Source organism: Dermacentor albipictus, chromosome 9 (genome assembly GCF_038994185.2).
Source record: "Dermacentor albipictus isolate Rhodes 1998 colony chromosome 9, USDA_Dalb.pri_finalv2, whole genome shotgun sequence".
NCBI lineage: Eukaryota > Metazoa > Arthropoda > Arachnida > Ixodida > Ixodidae > Dermacentor > Dermacentor albipictus.
In genome coordinates this window covers 91,740,565-91,762,847 of record NC_091829.1, presented here as the reverse complement: position 1 = coordinate 91,762,847, position 22,283 = coordinate 91,740,565, and the positions used below count along the sequence as shown (strand labels likewise).

At 47.5% G+C, this 22,283-nt stretch overlaps 2 protein-coding genes across 3 annotated transcripts in view; both read left to right on the top strand.

Moving 5' to 3' along the window:
- The window catches only part of LOC139050158 (tyrosine-protein kinase SYK-like), a 153,541-nt gene extending 150,658 nt beyond the window's left edge, over positions 1-2,883 (top strand). The window contains exons 7-8 of the mRNA XM_070526372.1: positions 883-1,164; positions 2,749-2,883. Of these exons, the coding sequence (XP_070382473.1) occupies positions 883-1,164; positions 2,749-2,883 (417 nt within the window). The remainder of the gene's footprint in view (positions 1-882; positions 1,165-2,748) is intronic.
- Positions 2,884-4,114: 1,231 nt separating this feature from the next.
- Positions 4,115-22,283, top strand: part of LOC135914644 (tyrosine-protein kinase SYK-like) — a 35,941-nt gene continuing 17,772 nt past the window's right edge. Inside the window, exons 1-5 of one of the 2 annotated variants that reach the window (XM_065447578.2) lie at positions 4,115-4,387; positions 13,532-13,753; positions 16,542-16,764; positions 18,373-18,492; positions 19,578-19,684. In XM_065447578.2, coding sequence (XP_065303650.2) covers positions 4,148-4,387; positions 13,532-13,753; positions 16,542-16,764; positions 18,373-18,492; positions 19,578-19,684 — 912 coding nt within the window. In that variant the 5' untranslated portion in view covers positions 4,115-4,147. Of the gene's footprint in view, positions 4,388-13,528; positions 13,754-16,541; positions 16,765-18,372; positions 18,493-19,577; positions 19,685-22,283 lie in introns of both variants that reach the window. The other variant, XM_070525781.1, reaches the window with a different exon arrangement.

The following is a 22,283-nucleotide window of genomic DNA, read 5'->3' as shown; positions in this document are numbered from 1 at the left end:
TGCAAATCGAAAACACATGATGTGTGCAAGTTACGACAGCTGAAAGTTCTTTATTTGGACAATACTGTGCATGTGCAGACAAGCGTAGCGGACAAACATTTATCCTCTTCGCCACGGTCATCCTCAGGATGCTGCGAAAAGTCCTTCGAAAATGTGAAGTCCGGGACAACGGCCGCTGTTCAGCTGTTCAACGCCAGCTGTTCATATTGTTTCAAAAGTGACTACGATATTATGCAGACAACAGCGTTTCAAATATCCCATGTGAGCCTTTCTCTACATCAGCGAGATCTAGAATTCGCAGGAGCTGGTATGACGAGCTCTGGTGACCAACATTCTCGTTTCAGCAAGTGAATTAGCATGACTGTGTCTTAAGAATGCTATCTCTGTATCACGAAGATGACTAAATGCTTACCGAGGCTTTGCCTGCCAATCCTGCTGAAAGCATCGCTTAAAGTGATTCCTACAATGCGTGGGATGCGCAGAAAATTTTTCCAAGTCTTCGAGAAGATTAATGTTCTTGCCGAATCTTCTCAAACCTTGGGCACCGAGTAAGATCCCAACTGCAATTATTTTCTTACTTCGTGAACTCTTAGAGGCCGAGAAAAGGTGGTATAAATTATGGGAACAAGAGAGTTAACCATCAATGCGGTTGGTTGCTTAACGTACGCCGACAAAAAAACGGAAAAGGAAATTAATTAAATTGTAGATTGCAGAACAGGGATAAAAGAACAGTAATTTCTATAGTTCGGTGCATTCAATAGACAGTCACACAGTGCGGTAGACTCTCTGCCCAAAACCGTTTGGCACCGGTGCCAACGCCACCGGTGCCGACTGTCTGCTGGACCGGGTGCAGCCTGAACTCTTACCGCCCCGTTCCAGCAGCAGGCCATGGAGCGGTCACGGACCATGCCTCGGCTTCGGGCACCGTCACGGCTTTCCTGCTCGTCGCCGCCCCCGCAGCAACAGCAGCACCACCACCACCACTCGCCGGCGGCCTCCACCGCGGCCACCATCGGCTGCCACCACTCCTCGTCGGGCGCGCACACATCGTCGGGCGGAGGCCGGCGCTCGGCCACGGGCAGCCGGCTGCACAAGGCTTCCAGCTTCGACCACCTGCTACCGGGATTCATCAGCTACCTGTTCTCGGGAGACGGAGACCGAAAGGCGAGTTTTGCGAAGTCCGGGGTTGGGCTGCGGGCGAAGCTGGTGGCCTCCGTTAATGAGCAAGACGACAATGTATTGATTAAAAAAACTGGGTTAGACTAAGCACTCCTCGACCTTGTTGGCATTATTCTTAATTGCTGCTCCGATTGATTCCTACATGTGAGCTTGGTCCAGATAGGCGGGGACTTGAGGCAGCCGTCAGCCGTGGTTGTGCAAGAAGAGAATGAAGTAGGTGTGGAAGTGGTGGTCATAGTTATTAATGTGCGTGGTATCCGCGGCACAGCTGAGAAAAAAGAGAGGCGGTGGAGGGGGAGTAGGGGCTTCTAGATCAGTAGTATGGGGAGCAGGCGTATGCGTGCTGGTGTTAGTAGTCTGCTCTGTTTGGGCTCGTCCTATCATAGTGTTCTGCTGACGTGTTCAGTTTGAGTGTAGCTGTGGAAAAACTCTTCCCCTTGTTCTGTAGGGCACCTGTTCTGGTGATCATTCCGCGCAACCATCTGAAATTGGGGCAGGGATGCTGGGAACCTATTGTAATTTATATAAGGCGAGCCGTTTCTTTTCTAGCAGTCCCGCGTGGCCGGGTATCCAAATGTCTTCTACTACATCCTTACGGAACGCGAAAAAGACATCGGACGGCATCGAGGTGCACACACGACATAATGTCCGAACGAACGACACTAGCGTTCTGTCTTGCATACTTCTCGCTGTCTCAAATCTGTAATAAGCACCAAGTAGCCCAACTGCCTTCTCTAAATGTGCCATTTTTTTCTGGTTTGTATAGAAGGTACTTCGCGGCTTGTCGTATAGCATCTTTTCTACGAATCAGTGAAAGCAATTTGCCTCATGTGGGAGCAGATCCCGCGCGATGCTCTATCAGTTGCGCTATACGGCGACGGCTGTCTCCTCGCCCACTTTCTCATGTGCGTGTGCACGGCCATAACGACGGATGTTCGCATACAACGTGAACTTTGGGAGCAGGCAACTCACCAGTAAACCAACGTATCCTACTCGAGACTCGAGGTAGCCGGACGCGAGGTCCTCGCTAAGCAAACAGCCAGGAGAACAAGAGGGACCGATGGTTCGATATGAGTTTTCTTCGTACACCGCATTCCACACATCACCCTGCATCCTATCTCATTTCAGCTAAGTTAACAAGGAAATTTTAAGAATTCACAATTTCTTCCGATGTTGACTGCAGACAGCGAGCGTCCGTGTAAAACTATAAGTGCTGCTTTTTTAACGGTAACGTCCGTCCCCTATCGAGATGTCTTATCACGCCTTCAGCCGCATGAATTCAAGTTCATTGTCATTTATCAAATGAAGGAATTAGTAGTCGCATACCAGCTGCCACATTCAGAAGCTTGACGGAATGGCCGTCCGCCTCCCCTGCCTCGGATAAACAGTGGCAGAGAGCATACTTGCGTTAGTGTAACGACCGCATTACAAATTTATCTTAGGCAGGCGCAGAAACAAAAAATACAATGGTACACCAAAAATTCCGATGAACCGAGAACAAAAACGCGGATATACGTGATAAAAGTGAATGATAAATATCTGATTTTGTTTCCACGTAACAAATTACAGTGGAAACTCGGAATTACCATCAGCATCATCTTCATTATCTTCATCATCATCAGGCTATTAAGTCGATTGCAGGACGACCGCCTCTCCCAGCGATGTCCATTTGGCCCCGTCTTGCGCCAGCTGGCCCCAGCTTAAGCTTGCAGGTTTTGTATTTCCATCCCACCACCTAGCTCTCTGTCGTCTTCGCTTCGCTGCGCTTCTCTTGGCACCAGTGCCTTAACTTTATCTGCCCCACGCATTACAACGCCCGCCAAGCTCCCTTCTTGTTTATCTCAACCAGTATATCGGCTACCGCCATTCGCTAATTCATACACCTGTAATTGTTACGCCGAACTCCGTCTGTCGCGCGCATTTTATTACGATAGCAATTAGAGGGACACTCCAGGTGCATTCCTGCCGTGATGATAGTGATCTATCGCCATGTGTTGGTGAGCTGGCCAGCGCGGTTAAATCTCGCGTTCGCCAACGAGGAACGCGGCCCGGATGCGTGCCCTCTCCTGTGGCGCGCGAGAAAGGGGGTTGAGGCGAGGGAGGAGGGGCGTTCTTCTCCGGCGGCTGCTACGGTTCCTCGACGTCCTCTTCGCCGCCGGTCCGTACAGAGTGGACACAACCGCGGCGTCTACTACGCCGTTGGTCACCCGAATCGCGGACGCCGTAGTGGACGCCTTTGGCGGGGCTCATAGGGACGCGTTGCCGGCGCTCGTGTCTTGAAAGCAGTCTGCGACGTGGCTGAAGGGCGCGCCCGTACGGGCCTCGTCTTCAAAGCGATCGGCAATGTTTGCAGAGTGCGCGTAGTGCCAGTAACTTCGTATGCGCTGTGCTTGCAACGTTTCGTTCGTGTTCAAGCGAGAGATGCATGAGTATCAGTTCACTCGCTGCTGCCGCGATTCCTCACTCCAGAATACTAACAGCGAGTTGCCGTGCTCATCGAGCGAGATCTGTTCATGTTTACCTGTGCGCACATGACACCGTGCTGGTTAATTTAGTTAAACATGTTAACACGCTAGTTAGTTTGAATCCATGATACAATGTGTAAGCGCGACTAAATAAGGACATAGAAAGAAGCAGACACACAAAGACAGCACTGTATCTGTCTGTTTCTTTCTACGTCCTCATTGAGCCATGCTTACATTGTCTATCGTTGCTAATTTAGTAAGCGATTGTTTACAAGTTTATACGGCCGATAAAACCACTATCCTTACTTCGTACAGCTATCAACTAAATTGCTGTCACAATAGGCGCTTCGCCTTTCCGACGGAACTGCGAATTTTTTTTATCAACCTCCAAGTTGCGGCCCCATTCTGTGACCCCGTGTTAGTAGTACTAACCTCAGTGTGTGGACGTTGTACTTGCGCAGACTCTTCGCCGCAAGAGCTCGGGCGGCAAGCGACTGCCCGAGATGGAGCAGACCCTCCCGCGTCGGGTGCCCTCGGTGCCGTCCGAGTACTCGTGCGAGCGTCCCGTGCCGGCGCCCCGACACTCGCTGGCGCGCAGGGACTACCAGGAGGACCCGGTCTACGCGAACCGGCAGGCGCTGCTGCGGCGAGCTGCCGCCGCTGCTGCGTCCGCCGAGTCCGGACCGGCGGCCCCCGCCGCGGACGAGGCCCCCCTCGCCGAAGAGAAGCCCACCCAGGAAGAGGTGAGTGACAGGAGGATAGGCAGGGAAAAGCGCTGCAGAGTTTACAAAGGCTGGGTAGAGCATGCGCATAGGGAAGTAAAGCACGGGGAAGGGAGGTCATGCAGACCTACACTCGAGAAAATAAGGCATGGAGGTCAAGCGGACTTACATCCAAGAAAATACAGGAGATAAGCAGGTGTACGTACAACCGGGAAATTCAGAAAAGAACAGTAGGCAGACGCACGTCCGAGAAAATGAGGAAACAATATCAAGCAGACGTACACACAACAACATAAGACGGGAGGTCAAGCAGACGTGCACCCTAAAAGCATGAACGGAGATTAAGCGGATGCACGCCAAGAAAATAAATCAACGGTCATGCAGACGTAAACTCCGGAAAATGAAGCATATTGCAGCCAACGTACACCAGACAAAATAAGGAAGGGAGATTAGTCAGACGTCCACGAGAGAAACAAAGGCAGGTTATATCAGACGTAGACCCAAGAAACTAAGGCAGAGGCAAGCTGACATACACCCATAACAATAAGGTAGGGAGGAGAAGCAGACATAAACCCTATAAAATAAGGCAGGGTCAAGCCATGGCCTCCGAGATTTGCATGCGCTCGCAGACTTTGCTCCGGCCGTCCCGTTGGCCACGCTCACCAGAGGCTTCTGTTAGCCGATGTGTAGAGATTTACCTAGAAAATAGCGTTTGCGTTGAATGGGAAGGGATGAGGAGCGAGAAGAAAGCTCATATCAACAAGGGACTGAGGCAGGGGTGCCCTTTATCAACGCTGCTGTTTATGATGCACGTGGTGAGGATGGAGCGGGCGCTAGAAGGAAGTAATATCGGGTTTAATCTCTCACACAAACAGGCGGGTACAGTAGTGGAGCAGATGCTCCCAGGTTTATTTTATGCGGACGACATTGTGTTGCTAGCTAATAAGCAAAGTGATTTGCAACGTCTGGCTAATATCTGTGGACAGGAAGGCACAATTTAAGGTTAAAATTTAGTGTTAGAAAATCAGGCGTTATGGTATTCAATGAAAACAGTGAACAGACAGTAGCGATACAGGGCCAGGAAATACCTCGGGTAACAGAATATGAATACCTTGGGATATGGATAAACGAAGGCAATAGATATATAGAAACACAGGAAAAAACAATAATAGTGAAGGGGAAGAGAAATTCAGCCATAATGAAGCACAGAGCGCTATGGGGATACAATAGGTACGAGGTGCTCCGAGGTATGTGGAAAGGTGTAATGGTTGCAGGACTTGCTTTTGGAAATGCGGTTGTTTGCTTTAAATCAGGGGTACAATCAGGACTCGACGGGAACCAAAGGTCAGTGGGTCGCCTCGCATCGGGCGCTCACGGGAAGACTACAAATTGAGCTGTGCAGGGTGATATGGGCTGGACTCGATTTGAAGTGGTGGAAGCTCGCAGTAAAATTGACTATGAAGAACCGCTGAGGAATATGGAAGAAAGTAAATGGGCAGGGAGAGTTTTCAAGTATCTGTACAGGAAAAACATCGCTTCAAAGTGGGGGAAAAGAACTAGGAAGCTTACCAGCAAGCATGCAGCCTGTAGGGTTGGCAACACAGCAACAAAGAAGGTCAAGCGGAAAGTCAGAGAGGCTGAAATAATCTCATGGATGGCGGCAATGGAAAAGAAACCTGCCATAAGTAACTACTTAAGAGGAAAAAACAAAATTAGGAAAGAAACAATTTATGATAACTCAAAGAAAAGCTCATTACTTTTCGAAGCGAGATCGGTATGCCTTAGAACACGCACCTATAAAGCGAAATGTACGGAAGAAGCATGAGCTTGCTGCGGTAAAGCTAGGGAAACTAAGGAGCATGTTTTATTGAAATGTGAGGACGTCTACCGAGCGGCCGATTTAGGCACCATTATCCTCCTTGAAGCCCTTGGGTTGAGCGGGTGCAGTGGAAAAGGAAACATGTCCGCAATAGGCATCAGTAAGAGGCGATTGGAGGATTGGTGGAATAAAAGTAGGGAAGCAACAAAGAACGGTGACGTGCAAAAGCACAGTTCGCAATAGCGGATCAAAAAATTTGGAAGTGGTAGTTCATAGTGTTTTTTTTTTATTGTTTAACCTAGGTAGGACATTAGGCAGTATAACAGCAAGAGCTTGGTGGCGCAACCCACCGCCCCGTTCCAAAGGGGACGCACATAACATCCATCCATCCATCCGTCCGTCCGTCCGTCCGTCCGTCCATCCATCCATCCATCCATCTATCCATCCATCCATCCATCCAGGCCACCCGCCGTGGTTTCTCAGTGGCTATGGTGTTGGGCTGCTGAGCACGAGGTCGCGGGATCGAATCCCTGCCGCGGCGGCCGCATTTCGATGGGGGCGAAATGCGAAAACACCCGTGTACTTAGATTTAGGTGCACGTCAAAGAAGCCCAGGTGGTCCAAATTTCCGGAGTCCTCCACTACGGCGTGCCTCATAACCAGAAAGTGGTTTTGGCACGTTAAACCCCACAATTAATTATCCATCCAGGCCGAATTTTAGCCAGGGTGTGACCCGAAAATTTTTCGCATTTATTTTTTTTTCTTCTTTAATATAAGTAGGACATTAGGCAATAAAATAAGAGATTGATGGCGCAACCCACCGTCCCGTCCCAAAAGGGATGCTCATAACATCCATCCACCCAAGGCTCCAGTGGAGGCCGCAGTACAAGGCAGACCGCGCGAGATCTCCGAGTGCGCATTGACTCTTTTTTCATCTCTTGCGAAGCATTTTCACAGGGAAAGGAAATGAGCAGCTTCCAAATGTTCCAAATGCACTTATTTTGGCGAAGGTTTCCAAAATTGGTTCATTGTAAGGATATACGTTTTGGTCTGTCTTAGTATTGCGTTATGTTATTCCTGTCCGCTCCTTCGCAGCGTAAGATATCCTGATGTAGGAATAGGGGTATTCTGGCATCCTTCTTTGATATTCATTTGAAAACAACCGCGGCAGATCTTTCCTCTCGTCATATAGCTGTTTTGATAAGGATAGAGCTTGTTTATTCAAAATGACTGCAGTGAAGGCGTGCTTACCTCTCTTCCGCTGGGAAACGAGACAATTTCGCCCTGCTGTTCCTGCCCGAGTCGCCACACCATACACCGCGGAGCACGCTTTGGCCTTTCTTCAGTTTTTCCGACATTTGCCGGAACGTTCGCGTGCACAGAAAGAAAATTTTTAACTGCAGAGCATACGATAAAACGTGCACGTGCATAGAATGTGGCAGGAGCAGACGAACAGAATCGCAGCCGAAGCGATAAGAGCGAAAGTGCCACCCGTTGGAGCCACAAGTGAAGCTACTAAATAAAGATATAACACGTCAAAAAATAAAATAGAAGAAAGCACATTTTATTTCGATGCATCATTGCGTCACTTTATTGCCATGTAGGTTGAAAAGATAAAGCCACATATGCAAACGCTATCGTATTCTCCTTTGGCTACCAGTGTCATGGCGACGCTGTATTGCCGATACCGAAACTATCCCCGCTGTCCACCCACCACTAATACTGTGACCAATGCCTTGTATTATCCGAGTTCAACACCATGATCGGACTCAAAGAACCATCGTCACGGCGATCTTTGCCGTATTTGGGAAGTAGAATGAGCCGGCCTTGTGCAAAGGATTTCGGGAGCACTTTAGTGTTCAAAATTTTGTTGAGCGTTGCTACCAAACCTAGGCCTGACCAGTGCCAAACTTCTTTGTTGAATTTGGTTGGTAGACAATGGTGATCGGGAGCCTACCCCACTGTCATCGCGCCTAACACAGAATGCACTTCTGTAGTGGACATTAGGAAACCTTCGCTAACAGAAGTTGGTAACATCGGAGCCTTAGGACAGAGAGTCTCTTACATCCTTCCCGGTAAATCTGGGTCAGAATTCTCGCTTTCTGAAAAGAAGTTGGAGAAGTAATCGACGAATACTCTCTCAACGTCAGAAGTGTTTTCGAAGGCGGAAAAATTTCAAAAGGAACATTAATGTCACGAATCCTCCGGCTTCGTTCTGTGCGCGCCGCGTGTCAATTGTGGTTTATCTCGAAGCAGGTCCTTCTGCCCGTACGAATTAACTTTCTGAGTTGATCTCAGCCACACAAGATCATTCCTTGCCCGAAGTGTTTCGCGAAATTATCTTGGGGCTCGGGTCTAGGGGACACGCACGCTTACTATCCTGATTCTTCTAAGCTTTTCATTTAGTTCGCATGCGAGTCTTACTTTGATATTCCAGCCCGTTTTCCTAGCCCAGTGTTGCCACGCTGATTTTAAGTGATCCCACTTCTGACGGGGGTGGTTACTGTTTGCCACTGTACTGGAAATCGTTGCTCGAAAGATGACCTTGGCTTTTTGGTCCATCGATACTGCCCGATCTAACCTCCGGTGATGCTCGCCTTCAAAACGAGGGTCAATTAACCTCATATGGTAATGATCCGAAATGTGACCCGCGTCTGCGGGAAAAGAAATAACTGTGACCGCTGCAGCGGCATGTATTGAATTCTCACTCCCGTAAAATCTATCTAGTCTGCGGGAACAGCGCCTCATGTCATGACACACGTGTCATGACATTCGTGCAATGACCTTCTATTTATGTTCGTCATCCATTCTTAGCATACTATGCCAGTTTTGGTAGGTACCAAGTTAACGAAACGACCATGAGAGCACCAAGACGTAGGCGGCCGTTTCCAGACATACATGACACGCATGTCATGGCATTCGTGTCATTACCCATCATTTATGTTCGTCATACACTTTTGTCATACTATGTCAATTTCGGTACGCACGAAATTAACGAAACAACCATGAGAGCACCAAGATGTAGGCGGCTAGATAGATCGATACTGTAAACGTCGCGAATGTTCGCTAAGAAATGCTTTGCGTTTAATACGGCAATTTCGGCTTCAAGAGTATAGTATATACGCTTCATAAGTAATGATTACGATGAGTGCTACGCCGTATGTGGCAATGCCGGAGTGGTGAGCTTCTGCGCTATTTTTTTCTTTTCTGTCACCACTACTTCCTTAAATAACCAGTAGCAACACCAACGACCGGAAGGTTGAACATTAAACTGAAATTGCTTTCCTCTATTAGTTCAAAATAAGGTTCATTGCCTCTTGTGAAATAAAGTTTAACAGTTTCTTGTCATAAATATATGCTTGTTGTTCGGATTAATACTTTGTAAAAGTTTTATAAGAAACTTGTGCTAATGTTGCTGCTGAAAAGAAAGAGCCCTGCATGAGAGTCGCAAATAAATCAGCTCTGTAAGCAACGATAGCTCGTTGGTTTAATGTCTTTGCCCATGCTGAAATGTTAGTGTCAAAGCCCGCAGCTGTTTCTTATTATAATGTATTTCAAATATTTATTGCAACAGCAGTGATAGAGACACTGGAGGTGCTATCGGCGACACATGTGCGTCCTGCTGAGGTCTCGAGAGACGTGCGGTGCGTTTGGCGGCAATAGCGGCGAAGCCAACTATAGCCAGAGGGAGAGAGAGAAACGAAAAGGGAAAAGTATGGAGGTTAGCCAACAACTTGCCCAGTTGCCTACCATACACATGGAGAGGGGGAAAGTGGAATATTAGATAATAAAAATTGAGCCATGGTCACGCTCCGCTTAGTAAGCTCTGCTTGAAGCCTTGCCAGTGTGTGTAGTGACTTTTAAAGAGAATGGAAGAGATAAGTGCAGTGCCGTAACTGTCTCTCAGAGGAGGACACCTCAACAGCACTGCACAGGGAAAGGAGAGTGGGGAGAAAAAGATCAGGGAGAGAAGGAAAGGAAGGCAAAAAAAATAACAAGAAGGGTGAAGAAGCAATGCGGGGCTTACAGCCGCGCTCTCAGCTGCGTGTCACAGCAAATGTGAAGTAGGGCAGGAAGCACTTTCTTGACAATGGAAGGGTGGGCTGTCGGAAAGAGAAGTGCTCCCTCCGAGTCGCAGGGCAGTCCCCCACGACGGTATGATGCAATCGTTCAGGATTCTGTTGCGGGCATGAACGTTGTGACACGCATTAGGTTCCTGCTGAACAACTGTCTGTATACCGCACTGGGGTCCGTACGCTGATCGCAGCGCGAAGGACAGTAAAACCAAACTAGAACTTCGTTGGACTACCGCTGCGGTAACCAAGTGGCAATGGCGTGGCACTACTAAACTCGGGAACGATGCCGGCCCTGGCGGCCCCATTAAGATGCATGCGGAATGCAAAAATGCTCATGTAACGAGCACTCCATGGTTACGTTTTAGCGAAACCAGGTGGTCAAAACCCTGAGCTCTCCACTACGGCATCCCCTACAATCAGATCGTGGTTGTCGGCGTACGAAAACCCCGCAGCTTAATTCGATTAATTTTATTAGACGATGGCGAATGCCGGCGGTCTTCCGTCGGTCTAACCTCGTGCACAACCGAGCTGCGACTCCTATAAAGTCGCCGCCGGCGCTTACCATAGCGGCAGCGTTGTGACAAGCCTGGCATCTGTCGGGGCGCTGCTCCTGCTGCACCGCAGCAGTTGGTATCCAGTCCTGAGCTGCGCCACGCGAGGCGCTCAAACGCAACGCTAAACTTGCTTTGGCATCAATATTTCGCCTTCAGGGGGGAAAGTGCCACTTTTTCTGTCTCCTAAATGTATCTTGAATAAAGCATTATTGCTTTCTACCGGTGCTTTGAGATGGCGTGTTCTTCGTATCCAACCTTTCTCGTCTTCTGTTCCTTGTCATGCCAGCCAGCTGTCACGGCGTTGGATTTTCGAACTTCGCGCTTGACATCCGACGTTACGCTGTGGTAGATGACCGAGGGTGATGGGCCATAGGCGTCAGGAGACGAAGCTGTCGAGCATGGATGAGACATATCTTTTCGAAAAATTGCTGGCTTTCCCGTAATCGAGAGTAGATGTAAGCATGAAATGGCAGCCGGCTTACCAAATTGGTTTGATTTGATACTAGCCACAATCTTAAACTGGATGTCGCGCATGTTCGCAATGGCACACCCCACCACACCACAGCGCACCACGCCATACTCTGCAGTGGTCCATATGGATGCTGCCCAGCTAGAAGGAAAAAATCGCCTGAAGGAGGCGACACGCAGAATGGCACCATCTCTCGAGGCGACGCAAAAACCCGCGCCGTGGAGCTCACGGGCTGCTAAAGCTCAAACAAGCACAGCCAACACTGTCTCAGCGCCAAAAGATGACAGTGAAGCGTATGGTGCCCTGTATGTGTCTTTTGAAAGTCGCCCCCCTATTGGAAATGACAAATAAAACTTCAGCGCGCGTACTAGCCTCGAGGTTACGGTAGCCCCGAGGTTATGACCTCTGGTGAGCGGGGATGTTGGTTCCGAATCAGGTGACAGATGCGAATTTCTTACCTCTGATGGATGAGGGGCTACCGAGGAGTCACTCGATCAAGCCATTCTTTTCCCTTGTGGGTAGGTAGGACGCCTACCCTGTCGACAAGGGTTCTTTTTTTTTTCTCTGTGGTTACGAATTATTTCTTCTTTCTTCCGGATGACCGGAAGTATTTTGAAAGCGCCCAGAGAGTTGAGGAAAAATACGTGAGCAGTGCATCACGTGATCACTGCACTCCACTTGGTGTGAATGCGTGTGAAACGCATTCCACTTAGTGTGAAACGAGGGTCCCAATTTGTGTTCATCACAACCATATGCAGTCAACAAAATATGAAGCCACGGAAAGCACAGGCAAATGTGTTTCTAGATTTAATTGAAATTTAGAAATGATAACCTAAATGGAAATAGAACCGGACGATAAAGCAACCTGCCACCGGTGGGATACGTACCTACAAGTTCTGCATTGCGCGTGCGTTGCACTATAGCAATTCTCCTTTCCTTGACTTCGTTTTCTGTGGGCTTCATACGGTTGTAGCATCACTTAGAAGTTATCTCCAGTCAGTGGCCGGAAGTCCTTTTTTCCGTATAATCAAAAGCACAAAAGAAACCTCCCCGATGGTGCGATGATTGACGTAACCTAAAAAAACACACCACATTTTGCTTTCATTGGAATGGGGAGTCGTAACACAGCCTAACACATCAAAATTCTGAGTGGTTGGCAGTTTTTCGTGAAATCTCTTCCAACTTGCTGATTTCTGTCGACCTCATTTGCGCATACACTGATCCTGCACTTCTAGATATCTAATAATTCACTGTCACTCCACATGACCTGCTATTAGCTTCATTGGTAGAGCACATGTTACACAGATGCAGTGGTAGAACTGGCAGCTGGAGGAGGTGGCACCATTTCATACCCTGGTTGAACTGGTACTTCTAGAGTTTTTATTTCCACGCACGTATGGTATCCGACTCGAAATAACTAACCCATACATGTTATTCTTTGTTACGCAGGCAAAATTCCACTGTTGTGGCATCGTAAGCTCTTTGTTGTTGTATCGCCGTTATTAGACAAAGAATCAAGTTTATTAATGCGAAAGCATTAGATGCCCCATTACGCGAACATCTGGCGTCATGACCGAGGGATGTAACCAAAAATGACGGACGGCGCTAAGAGTACAAAGACGTTAAAAAGCTCCGAATGACGTCAAATTTCCCAGGGATCTTGCTGTAAACAAATAAATTAATGACTTTGAAAAGGAAATTTTGAGCGCTTTGGTCTAGGTGAGAATAGAGGCCGGGCTTCCGGGGTGCGAGATGAGCACGCATCCCTGAGGCCACGGCGGCTCCATCGTTCTGGTTGACTAAACGTGTGCTTAGTACGTGCATCATTGCACATGTCACGTCGCAGCGATCTGGCTGACTAAAGATGCGGCCTAGTGTATGCGTAATTGAGCACGTGACAGCGCAGCCAATAGGGAGGTGGTGGCGCCACGTCATGAGTGATAAAATGAGCGCACTGCCTCCCAATCGAAAACATCAATCAAACACGTTTCACTGGCGGGACTATAATACTTTCGCATTCCCACACGTGAGCAGTCTTAAGTGTCCCTGCCGAATTCTTGGTGCGCTTTTGTATTTTATTGCTACTAATTAGTTGTTGCCCTGCATAGAATAAAGAGTGTGCAGTACGTTCTAAATAAGTAAGTATTACTAGTTCGCTCGAATCATGATCAAAATTTAAAGTTCCAGCTTTGTCTCGCGCGCGGCAGCAAGTCTAGCGACTCAAACACGGCGAATCTCCGCGCAGCAGTTGGCCCCGCTGATCGAGCTGGAGAGCCCTCCGCCCGGTCCTCCAACCCCGCTGTCTTCGTCGTCGGTGCCCAACCCCGGCGGACCCTGTCGGCGAAGCGCCTCCTCACCCAGCGTGGCCACGCGCGCCCTGGTGCTCTCCGACCTGGACTCGTTCCCGCAGCCGGTGCCGCTGCCGGACGAGGCTCGGAGCCCGTCTCCCACGCTCATACTTTTCTCGGAGGTGCGTTTGCCGACCTCGGCCAACCTGTTGAGAGTGGCCCTCCTCTTCCAGTTAAAATTTTTGCGCACAGCGCCCGCGTATGGCACGCGACAGTCGTGAAGTCCTTCTTATCAGCTGTTACTGTTATTTTGCTCTGGAGAGACAAGAAATATTTAATGATTATTGAAGAGAACACGCCAGCACCTAAGAAAATCATCAGCATTATCATCATTAATAACCATCTCCAAAGTCAGAGACACCCCCTCCCCCCCCCCCCCTGGAAAAAACCTGGATCTGCGCCTGTATACACGGTGTACTCATTTCTGCATGCCACATCTCATCACCGTTCTTCCCCCGACAAGCACAAAACATAGCCTTTGTCCTCGTAACAGGTACAGGCCACGCGTCATCCGCTACTGCTGCTACCTCACTAACTCAAACAACCTTCGCTTCATTTAGGTTCCAACGACACGTTCAAAGTCCGCGCTTTGTAGCACATTGAACCGGTCGCTTTATTTGTGCGTGCCCCTGTTCAAGCCAATTATCGTTTTGTTTAATGATAATCACTATTCTCTGAGTTTAGCTCCTTTTCGGCGGGCAAGCCAGTTTCACCGTTTTGCGGGCTGATCTCGGTGATAGTGCAGTATCAAATTATATGCCACAGGGGCGAGTGGGCATATGTGCACTGGGCATGAGCACTGGGCCCGCTGGGTTTCAGCGCGCTTGCAACCACATACCTTGTCATGAGAAACCTCTTTTCATTCTTTAAATATAAACACTGCAACATCTAATCAGCACATAGTCAATCACTAGAGAATAGTTACATTATTCACAGGACCGTGTCGCGCTGGAGCGTTTCACTCAAGGCTTCCCATTGCATAGATGTCGACTATTGCTTAGTCGGCAATTTTTTTTCTCCCAGATAAGATTGCAAGAAAGCCGACTCTTTCTGTTATCAAACTATGTATTTTTCATAACGAACAAAGAACAAGAAAAATAACACCAACGTTCTCCTTTACACCACACGAGTTGTGCAATCGCACAATAGTTGAAACCGTAATTCCAGGGCACTGGCGTATATACAGAGACTTAATGCAAGCAGCCATAAAACCTTCCTACGTCCCATAATATATACGACATTGTTTAGCGAATGCGGACTGAGTGACACAGCTCACTGCGTGGTGTTTTATGTCCGCATATGTAGCACTGAAACTATGCGACATTGCCCACACAGATAGCTTAATATTGTTCATTATACCCTTTCTTTCAGTGCTTTTTTTTCTCATGTCACCAGGCTAGTAACCGGCCATGGTCCAGAAAGTGTCCTGAGTGACAGCTGACTGACTTCGTGTTAGCGGAGGTGTTTCGTTTTCTGTGCATAGAGGGACAGCCCATCAAAGCACGTACTACGTTCTCGCACGCCGCACCACACTCGCACGGTGCACAGCTTTAATATTCAAGATCGAATATGGCAGTGCACTTTGAAACAAAGACGTACCACAGAATGAACAACCACGAGCGCTGTGGTTGTTCATTCTGTGTTACGTCCTAGTTTGGAATTCTGCTGCCAGTTTTCATCTTGACTAAACAATCAGCCCCACAGTACTTTTTAAGCAAGTTGAATAACCAAATTGAATGGGACAGGGGTTAGTGTACGCTCCATCAAAGGGAAGGCGGTTATGGCTTGGGGACGACGAGGTAAGGGTCTAGGTTCACTGCCGCGACGGTCTCATGAGAATGGTGCTGGCGGAAATCAAAACCGCAGGCGCACTTCAGTGAAGTTGCATTGAGGAGCCCAGCTATACTAAGTGCAATTAGTTGAAACTCTCCCTTATTGTACAATGTCTTCCCGCCCCTATTTTACTTTGGCCAAGCCGGATTCTGGAACTCCTTGTTAGTTGTCGCTTTTGAAAAAAAGCCAATAGAAAGAAACCATACAAGATAATGGGTGTTCGAGAAGAGGCTGCTAATGGTGTAATAGATATGTAGTTTGCTGTAGTCGCAAGGCTAAAATAGTACAAATTACAGCGTGAAGAGCAAGGTGAAAAAACACGATTGCTCGCCGCCTTTTGCGCTATTTTATTTTTGAATATGCTACGCCAGGTGGCGCGCACTTCTTCACCGACTACATTCACTATAAAGCGACGCAGTTTCACGCAGCCGAAATCTTCCACAAAGTTGCACGCTGGTATTTTTTCAAAGATTCATGCCTTGTTACTGTGATTTTTTAGCAAAGCTTTAGGGGCGAATAATCTCCGAAATAAACTGACAGGGCATCATACTACACCTCAGCGACTGTAAAGAAGAGGCAATGTGCTGTCCTAATATTTGATGGATGTTCACTGACATCCATAAAAACTTCCTCATCCTCCAATGGCCATTTGTGAACATTCCCGATTTTATCATCTGCTGATGTTGCCTACCGAATCCTTATGGGTTCTATCTAGTGACGCTTCTTACAGCTACTCATAACGACCTTATAACCTACTTATTTTGTCTACTTGTCACGCATCATCTCGGATATATCCACGACACTGGTTACACGTACAAGTGTCAGTAGTCCCCCAGACACAGAGCAGCACAATCACCGTTCTACGCGCAAATCCCCTTGTTAAACAGCACATGCCATTCTGGAGCATCTCTGCGTATTACAGGCCTTGCAAGGACACATACGGAGCGCTGGTATCACGATCCTCCCACTGACGCTATTGATAACCAACGAAGGCCGGTGACTGTTCTGCGCGAAGCCATCGTGCTCGAAACCGTAATAATACTGGCAAATGAAATTTAGGCTCGTGTTTGCCTGCAGTGCGGCGACCTGGAGGACGGCCCGTACGAGGAGATAGACTCGGCGGGCAGCCTCTCGGACTCGGCCACGCTTCCTGGATCGGACAGCGGTGGCGGCGGCAGTCCGGCCAGCGGCCGTCTGATCGACGACTCCCAGGAGGATGAGCCTCCTCTCCCCAAGGACAAGGACTCGAGCGCGCCGGCCTCGCCCGAGCGATACCTGCCACCGGCGGCCGGATCAGATGGTGCGGAGGCAGGGCGTTTGCCTTATGTTGATATGATTAGATTTCTTTACGAGGCTTGCAGTGTTGGCAACTTTCGCCACCTGCTTTTGCATTTCTTTTTTATTGTGATAGAGACTTGTTTTAAACAAAAATGTGTTGTACGTAATAAATATGTGGCGTCATGCCAGTGCCGTGTATAAATTCTTGCCATGTTTCATGGCATCTGTTTTGCACTTACCCAAAGCAGCGAATCGTGGCAGTATAGTGCACGTAAGCTTGCTGCGGGAGAAGAGACCGTTCCGCTTGCAAGCCTGTACTGTTACATACTAAGTGGTACGTATCTGCTTCCGCCACTGGAAGGGAACAATACGGACACATGGCACATTGTGGAAAGTGTGGTCAGTTCCAGAAACAAGTGAAGCCGGCGAAAAGGCCACCCCGGCGCGCAGCCTCCTAAGCACTCTCCGTAACAGTGTTACAGCGCATGCAAATGTAGGAAAAAAGAAGGTACAGTCCAGAGTGGTCACTTCACACTAACAGAGGGAAGACTTCACACTAACAGAGTGAAGACCGAATGGGGACTTTCAAATTACTTGTTTGTGTAAAGTTGGCACTCTGTCCTGCGTCTTTGGGTTTTCTCCTATGTTTGTATCTGCTGCAAAGCTGTTACGAAGAATGAATCACCACCTAGCATTCCATCATCGTTATTGAAGCTCGTAAGCACAACTTCCTGTGTTAGTAGGGTGGCGGGGGAGGAAGTAGAGAGACACGGTGGGGATGCGAACGCATGAGTCCTGCCGGAGGGATTCCTCAGCAATTGGCTGTCTAATGAATTTAAAGAAATGACATTAATAAATCAGCAAGAAAAACCATTCGCCCACATACGCACAATGGCGAGCTCTTATCGTCAGCACGCTTGAATGAATGAGCAATGCAGTGAGCACGATTAGAGATTTGGTAAGATGTGCACCTTGAGTGTTCAGGTAAAGAAAACAAGTAAATGAAGAACAATTGAATACGTTGAGATGTATGGAAAATAAGACTACTGAGTCACTTATGCCACAGTAACAGTTTGAACATGTTTAAAATATTGATGCGAAGTTGCGGGCAGCCATAAACCCTAGTTCAGATGTGAAAGGGGCTGTAAAGCGGAAAATTAACTTTATTCTTGCCAATTATTGTTAAAGCATAATTTTCTTCCTTTTCCCAGTGGAAGGTTTAATATGAGTGAAAAAGAGATCGCCAAACAAAGTCTTAATTATTTTCACGGCAAAATATCAGCGCCTGTATACTAGTGCAACATTGCGGATTTTAAAGCAATTTTGCGTATTTGGGTCTTATTGTAAAGACATTTCAGGAAAGTTGCAAGGTTGAGTGCCTCGTTCCTTTTGAAAGCAGCGTAGTTGTTTTTTTACCAATAAATAATTGCCTTTAGATTCACGCACACGCTGTAGCAATTCTCGAAGTCACGGCGTGAGCTAGAGCGAGAACTTCATGGTTGCCTTCCCACTTGCCCGTCGTTGTTTTCTTTGTTTTTTTGTCTTTCTTGGCATACCAAGTTTGCTTTCACCGGCTCTTTTATATGTTTTCATATAGTGCGCGAGCGCAAAACGTCCCTCGTTCCCGCAGGTGGTCTCAAACCGTGGCTGTCGAAAGAGGAGTCCGAGTCAGCTTACCAGGCCATGAAGCGCTTCGTCAGCGGACCCATGAGCCTCGACCCCAAGCTTATCGTCCTCAAGGACAGAATCGGTGAGCGCCGTCAGAAGAAGTTTTTGCCACGTGCTCGGTCGGGCGAAGGCTTTTGTCGATGGACCGGCGCTCAGGAAACACCCCGACTCCTAGCACTGCCCGACTCCACCGAGCGAAGAACAGCACCGCCTCTCAGCGAAAAAGACATTGAGCATCAATAACACAAACGATAACTAGATAACATTGGAGTAGACATTCATGCCAGCACAGTCGATTAGGCACCCCACGAGAGCACCCGCTTGCCAAATGTTCACGCAGGAACGATTATACAGCGTCAATAAAGCGCAGTGACAACTTTGCACGAAGAAATACGCGGCCATAAACTTCAGGGGTAGAGGTGGATCGAGCGTGGAATGAAAAAAAACTACTGCGCTGAGATGCCGAGCAAGCGGTGTTACTAGAACAGACGCCACAACCCAGAACTATCACCAATGACGACGTTATACCATTTGTTGTTGTGCATGCGCTTCAGAGCCTTGTTGCTGAGTTTTAACAACAAGAAATTCGGCTCCCTTCAACAGTGGTCACCGAGATAACGTCATTATCGTAAACCAACAACTTGAAAAGCGTGAGGACTACAAAATGGCGACTGAATTCGTACACCGCTACTGTGAGATGCGCATCGGAACTTTGGCGTGCAAACTAGTGATGGTACTGTCGGTATTGGTAGTATCCGCTGAGGTATTACCAATACCACTGGGAGCTACTACAGTACCACTGTCGTGGTATTGCATGGTGGAACTGTCGTAGCTCCCTTATGCTCATTATTTCTTACGTATCACTTACTTTCAATTTACACAAGCTCTATATATCTGGAATCTTGCGAAAGTAGGCTCAATCAAATTATTGCGTTATATTGCTAGCTATTGAAGTACATTCCTGCAGTGCTCTAAAACATGGACGAAATAAAATATCGAAAGTGGAAAGACAATAATTACTAACTTGAATTACGACTAATGCGAGTTCGTTGAAACAAAAGTGGAAGCATGTTGGTTTAACAATACGAGCTTATTAAAGCAACAGAAGTAGTACTTAAATGTTAACAGCAGATCTAACACTAGTGCACATGTGTTTTGTCCACCCAGGCGTCGGCAACTTTGGCGAAGTGCACCGTGCCTTGTTCGGCAGTGGACCCGTGGAAGTCCAGATAGCGGTGAAGAGACTCAGGGACACAATAGTGGGCGATCACAAGGTAAGACTCACCCTGCCTGGATGGGGACAACATCTGTCGAGTGTCCGGTGGAAGAATTAGGACCAAATATGTAGTCTTCTCGCAAAGTTCGAGCGCGAAACAAAGCAGCAGTGGATGCAGTATCATTGCTATAGTTATTAGAAAGAAAAAAAGTGGCAGTTTCTCCAGGAGGGCGGTGCCTTGGCCACGATGCCAAAGTTTAGCGCTACGCTTGGACTTCTCGGATGGTGTGACCCAACCCGCAAGGCTACTGCTGCTGAACAGACGGAACATTCTTGGAACATTGCCCTGGCTGCTCGCAGGCGTCTCATAACGCTGGTGTGATGAGCACATGGTGTAGCATCAGCTGTGGCACCTTGGTACAGATGAAGTCGACGGGAAACCATCCCCATTGTTCAGCGCCCCGTGAAGTATTACATAAGGTTACCTTATCCTCTACTGCTCAGACCAGAGCATACACGCAACAGCTCAGAAAGAACATTAGTGTGTTTGTAATATGCGTGTGCACAATGCGTCATGCCAGCAGCGGAAGGCAGAAACTTGCCCTTGCGATGCCACCGAAATGACTGAGCGCCGCGTTGATGGCGTGTTTACTTCGGTTTTGCGGCCAAACGCAATCCCCGTCTCTGTAGAGACGGGGATTGCGATTGCATCTCTGCGATTGCGATTGCGATCCTCGACAGCTGGGCAGCTTTGCAATGGCCGCGGTGGCACCGACTGTGTGCATGCACTTCGAGTGTCCGTGAAATTGCAATAGCAATGAAACCACACACTAATCTTGAAGGACAAAAACCGGAACAACTGAACAAATACTTCCGGTATACCTTCAAGTGTTTTCGTTACGGCACTTGCAAATACTCATCGATGACCATATCTCCGCCCTCTGGTACGAAGCAGAATGCCTGTCTGCTTTAGAAAACTGTTTGCCTACGCAGCTCGCTTATTTCTGACATATTATAGTTCGATACTTGTTCGAAAGTAAACTCGACACATCTACGACCTTTCCTATCTGCAGCTGACAGCATGTTTACGAATACATTACTAGAGAAGTTACCAAAATGAATAGTCCAAATGTGCGCGCTGCAGGCTCATCGCAGAAGAGCTACGATCTGGGGGAACCTACGGATCGTTATTTAACCTGTTGACACAGAGCTGAAAATGTGGAAGAAAAACAACGAAGATATTCATTTGCCTTGATTACACACTGATCACGAGAACAAGGACCATTTATGTATGCTGTAGAGAAAACGCTGTGCTCCTTAAATACGCCACTTAAGCACTGGAAACACTTAAAATCTTCAATATTGTAACAATTTGACAGTTCTTCTAGCTAAAGAAATCATCCAGAAAATATTGCGTGTAATATGAATAAGGCCAACTGTTCCCTTAAAGACAATTTTGTTGGATAGAGTTATTGGGATAGTATTTACGCCTACTGAACCTCGCAGAACTTAACCGACAGGGTTACTAAGCAGTGCATCTCTCGTTGACGATGCGATATCAAAATTGCTCTTTTTTCTTGCCCGGAAACAAATACAACTGAAAAGATGTCACATTTTAAGAAAGAAAATGCAAATATTGAACAAATACAGCACATGACACCGAGAAGCCTGGCAAACGCTTATTCACCAACCGGTAACCGAGGCCGGTAAGACGTCTTGCTGGGCTAGTCGGTTCGTACTGAACAATTTCAAACTATAAGATTTTACACCCTAACGTGAGCCCTATGGCCGTAAGACCATAGCGCTCACCTTGTCCCCTTCCCCTTTCTGTTTTGATTTTGTGCTATGTGTCCATAAATGTTCTAGTCTGAAATTTTTAATCACCGAGGTCACAGACAATCCGCCATGCTCTGTTGTAGTTCATAATAACACAAGGTAAATAACTCTCTTCAATTCGTAATTCATTCTATGCCAAGAGCACTAAGATTGTATTATGAAAAGGAAATAGGTATGTGGATTGATGTATCTATTATATGTATGCATATTTCATTACTATCTATGTTATAAAGTATGTCCAAAAGTGGCAAGCTGGCTTTTCGACAAGGTGCAATGGCCCGAAATAAGGTGGTTAGTAGATCCATAAAATGGTGCTTGTTAAAGATGAGAAGAAAACCTATTTATTCATTGATTTTTTATGGAGTAATTTACACATACGGCACGTACGTATAGCCCTATTATAGGGCTGTAGTAGGAGTGGTGACAGTAAATTGGTACAAAGAAAAAAAATATGCTCAAATTTCAAATTCAATAAATTTAATGCATTCCATTTAAGACAATATAAATGCACAAGCAATGACAATTCACTCACACGGTGCCCACTAATGAGCGTTTCAGCAATGTGCTAGTGACTGTTGAAGTTAATCAACAAGCGCAAGGGTCAGGAACACCAAAGGAAACGAACGAAACGCTATGAACTAATATTTATTGTGCACACATGAATGTGTGTAGGTGCGGGGATTGTGCGGAAGAGGCGATGAGCAGAAAATCAAGGAATTCACCAAGCAGGAAACGAAGCGTAAAGTGCCAAAGTTACAAACTGGGCACCGTCATCCACGCGAAAGGAACGTGATTTTCTTTGAAGTGACACCGACGACCCT